The sequence below is a fragment of the Oryzias latipes genome, chromosome 19 (assembly GCF_002234675.1).
Source record: "Oryzias latipes chromosome 19, ASM223467v1".
In the NCBI taxonomy this organism is placed as follows: Eukaryota; Metazoa; Chordata; class Actinopteri; order Beloniformes; family Adrianichthyidae; genus Oryzias; species Oryzias latipes.
The window spans coordinates 12,509,769-12,515,331 of NC_019877.2; the positions used below are offsets into that span (position 1 = coordinate 12,509,769).

The 5,563-nt window shown below is 38.6% G+C and overlaps 1 protein-coding gene across 1 annotated transcript in view; it reads right to left on the reverse strand.

Annotated features, from left to right (window-relative positions):
• Positions 1–3,066: 3,066 nt before the first annotated feature.
• The window catches only part of LOC101167596 (potassium voltage-gated channel subfamily G member 3), a 3,404-nt gene continuing 907 nt past the window's right edge, over positions 3,067–5,563 (reverse strand). The window contains exons 1-2 of the mRNA XM_004085661.4: positions 5,481–5,563; positions 3,067–4,136 (exon numbers count right to left, since the gene is read on the reverse strand). The exon at positions 5,481–5,563 is cut by the window's right edge and continues 907 nt beyond it. Coding sequence (XP_004085709.1) covers positions 3,491–4,136; positions 5,481–5,563 — 729 coding nt within the window. The 3' untranslated portion in view covers positions 3,067–3,490. The remainder of the gene's footprint in view (positions 4,137–5,480) is intronic.

Consider the following 5,563-nt stretch of genomic DNA (forward strand, 5'->3'; position numbering starts at 1 on the left):
GATCTAGATGCTCTTTTATAGCAGTAGACATAAGTGGATGATTTTAACGTTGTCTCCCTTTTGGCTTTTCCCATCAGGGGTCGCCACAGCGAACGAGTTGCACGGTAAACATGGCAATGTTTTAAGCCGGATGCCCTTCCTGACGCAACGCTCTCAAAGCAACTGGGCTTGGGACTGGCACAGAAGTAGAGAAGGGAACAGGGAGCAGCCCAGAGTCGAACCCTGGTTTCACGGACGGAAGGCGCAGCAAACCAGCACGAGCTAAACCGGCTCCCAAGTGGATGATTTTAATAGGATTTAAAAAAACAGTGTTTGAGTTTTCAGTATTTGGAATTTTTGTCCAATTAATCTTTCCAAATCTACATAACAGCATTACAAAGAATGTAACAGATTTGGATAATTAGCACTACAGTGGCTTTAGAGGCATACATTCCAACAATTATTTTTTCAGATACATGATATTTCTATAAGTTAAAACCAAGGGGGAAAAAGTGAAAGAGTTTGAATGTTCTTTACCCCTTAAAGCAGGATTCTTGATTGAATTTACTTTTATTTCTGGTTTGCTGTGCTCTTTTCCCCGTGACTCTGATTAAGGAACTTCATGCTGTTGCCAGCTGGCTCAAGTGTTCGTCACAGCGTCTTCTACAGCTGACAGATGTACAGATTATTCAACTCTGACACATAAAAACCACTCCATCAACCCATCTTCTATTAATAAAGTCTTGTGTTCACTCAGTAGTAAATGTTGTCCGAAAAGGTGAAGGATTTGGATATTTTATGAGTTATTTAAATATATATTATTATATATATATTAAACTTTAAAAACATCATAAATTCAATATGTTTTTTATATAATGTTTTACAACCCAAGTCTGATCTTTTTTTAATACTTTGAAGAAAAGTTGATGAAAACAGACAACTGAATACTTTTTTAATCAAGAAAAACATTTTATTTACATCGGGGCAAAGAATGGGTCAGACAATTGAGATATTTCTTTTAAACGTTTTAAAATGAGAAGGAGAGCAATGTCTCTTCTCTTCCTCATCTGACAAAAAATTTGAGTTGTTTAACAGTTCTGTCTTTTTGTTGTTTTAAAACTTGCCACATAGTTTTTCATGGTGAAAAGTCGTATGCTGGACTCTCATAAGATGAAGTCAGGATTCTGCAAAGACAACAAAAGGATGTCTCGATACATGCAGATTTATACTATTTAAGTACACATGTTATCAACCAAAGATGTTTTCTATTCTAAATGTGTCAGGTGTTCTTTCCATGTAACACGTCTGCCCCTCTGTGCCATCAGAGATAGAGACTTTTGAACTGAGAGCTGATAATGAGCCAGATGGTTCCTTTTCTGAAATCAGAGGCTTATACTTGGTTTCATAGAAGCAATTAAAAATTCAGTTTTCTTTTTCTGGCCACGAGACAGTTTCCCCCCCATTGCCACAGTCCATTTTAAATGAATTTTGCTTAAGAGATGACAGCTTCTCCTTTATATGACAGACCCTTAGCCTGCATTTTTGGATTGCTCAGGGATCTGTGCTCACAGGCCATGAGTTCCAGGAATGTTTCTGAGCCCATGCAGTGATTTTTATTACAGACCTGTGCCTCCTTTTACCAAAGCTCTGCCTGAGAGCTCAAGGAGCACAAGGGCATCTGGGATTATAGTTAGATATAACCCTTGTGAACACCATGAAATCTTCTAAAACTCTGTTGACTATGTAATGTAATGTAAATAAAATCATATTTAAAGCTGTTCCAAACTTGTATTTGCATTTGTATCCAAATAAAAAATGTTTCTAAAGGTTTTTGAACTCAAACGAAGTCTAGTCTGTTGCCAAATAAACTAATTAGTACCCAGATAATTGTCAAAATGTATGCTGTTTCTTGCTTCATAATGACAACATTTATCACTTTCAACATCTGCCACTTATTTTTTCTCCCCATCTGAGTTCATTCAGTTCTGTTTTTATTTACACTTCAGATTTTCAAAAATACAATTGTACAATAAATAGATTTGTTGTATTCATTTAGACACTCTGAGCTTAACATTTGGTCATTTTTTATTTAAAAAAAAAAGGAGAAAAGCTTAGACACAAATGATCGTATTAATAATAAAAACGTTTTGATTGATGGTTTTAATCAGACCTGGCCAAATGTACCGGGCTATATACAGTGCTACATGATTTATGAATCATTAAGTGTCTCCTTAAATATTGATTTGATTTCATATTTTATGACAACTAGAATGCTTGTAAAGCATGTGAAGGACAAAACCAGGGATATCGAGATGTCCACAGTACATGCTAAGCTTTACAGAGCGGCTAAGTTTCTGCTACAAGCACACATAAAATACAAATCTAAGAACAAACGGAGGATAAAAAGATCAATTTAATTTCCTTCATCGGAGAAGAGCATGATCTTGATATGTTTGTGTGTAAAATTGAGAGGTTGATGGCAACAACAGGATGGGAAGAGTGAAAGTAGAGAAAGACTGTTGTGTGGGTGAGGTGTTGATTTGTTTATTTGGATCATGTGTCTCTTGAACTAGTCGTATAATCTTGGCAAAGGATGGATGCAGCAAACATGTGTGAATAAGGAATGTCAGAAGCATAGTCTGCGACAGCCTCTGTTGCTTTATTTTTATATATAACATCTTGTGATATTTCAAGTAATCCAGGGGTGAAAATGTTGTGTTCCAGCCAGGAGGTATGCGTGGATGTAGCCTATTTGTGTACGCACAAATCAACCACCATTATGTTTGGCATGTTGAAGGATGAAGTTGCCTTGGAGACACAGAAACACAAAATGCCTTATATTCACTCACAAATATTGAGGCAGCTATTCATCAGTCTTTCATGACATTCTGTCATTTTTTTTCTCTCCAAAATCCTTTATCCTCCTTTTCGCTCTCCATCTGCCCTGTTATATCAGTCTTCATTTTACCGTCTGCCACTTTGTAGTCCCTCCTGACCTGAGCTCAAGTTTCATTATTCTTGGCTTGAGCTTCTCTAACACTTTAAGTCCTCTGTGTGAACCACCTCTCCATGTCCACTTTGCTCACACTTGTTTCTTCCAGCTTTTTATTTCACATATTTAACAGGATGCATCTAGGTCACATTTCAATCTTGTGTAACTTGCACAATCCTAATGTAGCTCTTGGAACAAAGTAAAGGCTGAAAGCCAGGCAAACATGAGTGCACACCTTACAGTGGATGGAATTGTAACCATGGGAATACAGTGTAAACAACAGACACTGTCTAAACTGGACGGATTGCTCCTGTGTGTCTATAATAAATAATTATGAGTGTTATGTTCACATGAGTTCCCTAGAGAGATAGCAGCACTTCACGCAAACAATTATTGGATGTCAATATACTGACAGGAAGTACACATGGGGAAAAGGGGAAAGCAGGGAAGTTTGTGATGTTTTTGCAACAGCTTGTCAGTTTTCTGATGGAAGCGGAAGCTTGCTGCACAAACGCTCGATCATTGTAGCATCTCTGTAGAAAGGCTTCTTGCATATCTGGCAGAACGCAGTCTGAGTTCGTGGTAGCACTGGACAAAACTGTGGTAGATGAATGTGATGGGCAGTGCCAGGAGTACAATACCACTGACGACGCACATTCCCCCAAGGACCCTTCCGCCAATTGTTATAGGGTAAACATCTCCGTATCCGACTGTTGTCATGGAGATGATGACCCACCAGGCGGCGGCTGGAATGCTGGCATAATCCTGGTTCTGGGCTCCCAAGTCCAAGCCATGCTCTAGCAACTGTGCCAGAGCGCTATATATTGCCATGGCAACACATACAAACACCAGCAGCATGACCATCTCCCTGTAGCATCGCCTGAGCGTCAGCCCCAGAGTCTGCAGACCCAGGAAATGTCTGGCCAACTTCATGAGCCAGAACACTCGCATCATCCTCAACACGCGAAGTATCACTCCAGCGACCCCGAGCCCAGCACCCGGCATCCCTGCACGGGCCATTGCTATGGTGACATAGTAGGGGGTAATGGCAATCACATCAATGATGTTCAGTGGATGGCGGATGAAGTCCCACTTGTCTCTGGCCAACAGAAAGCGCAGAATGCACTCTGCAGTGAACCAGCCAATGCACACTGCCTCCACTATCCTACAGAGAGAAGAGGAGAAAAACAGCTCAACAATAAACAGGAAATGACACGGAAGCCACAGAGAGATATGGATGATCTATGTGGCAAGACAATCAGTAGATGTGAGGAACAGCATTGACATTTGAATTATGGAAAAAAAAACTGAAATAAAATAACACAAACATATCAGGATACATTAAGATTGCACAGGGATCAAATATGTGCATTCAAATGGAGATAAGTAAAAATGCATTTCCTCACTTATTTATTACTCAGTAATTTCATATTACTGAGGAGAAAAGTGTTTTTTTTTTGTTTGTTTTTCTGGATTTTTAAAACTATTTATTAAAGCACTGAAGCAAAACACATAGAAAAGTGCCCACGGGAAGGCAATTAAAGAAAACCAAATGATGAAGCAGCTGAGAAATTTGTATCATCTACTGGCATGAAGCTGAATCCCTTTGGCCCCAAGTAAAATCTGCACTTTCAGCTGATTACCTAACCACTGGAAATGCTCCAAAGCTCAAAACTATGTGCAGCCCAAGTGTAGATAATCCAACCTTATATAGAAAATGGTCTCCTCTGCACTTCTTCTTTGAGAGAAGGCTGTTAAAAGAAACAATCCAGAAAAAGAAAAGCTATTGTTTTCCTATCTCTTCAAGCCGCAAAACAAGTAAAAGCTTAAAACTTGGCTTTGCTAATTTACGACAGTGGAATTTTTAAGTTTGTTTTTAAGCTTTAACTTGTGGACAAGCCTCATTACATTGTACTCTTATGCACATACAAGTATGTTTTTTTTGTTTGCCACTCAAACTGCCAAACTCATTTAAAAATCAGATGAAATTGAGAAAACATTTGGGGAAAGGAAAGGTAGAGAAAATAATTATTCACACCTAATTGTTAATAGATAGTATCGATTGGTTATTGATTGGCTTCTTGGGGAGTCTGACCTAAAAAGGGTTGCTAGAATTACCAGAAACCCATTAAACCAGCTCAAAAGCGAATCAGTTCACTTTGAACACAATTATGTGTGATGTGTGTTTTTTAAATTGGGTTAATTCTGTATATAAGTATCCCAAACATTTTTTAATTAAATAATTAATTTAATATATGTTATTTTTTATATTTGATGTCAATTTATCTTTTATCTAATTTATCTATTCGTGGAATACCATGGTTATTTTTATTTGGGGGGGGGGGGGGGTCACATCTTTCCAAGTGCTGGCCTGTTTGAGTTATTCTACGCACAAAATTTGCTGCCATATATTATTGCGTATTGCGCACATTTCATCTGAAGCCGTTATTTTCCGGGGGGTGATCCTTACAACACAGTTCGATGCCAACTCAGCACAGCTCAGTATTACCTGTGTTCCTCTACTGTATTCCTCTTGGCTGTATCCCAATCCGGTAGCGTGCTGGCACACAGCATTATCATGGAAATGATCAC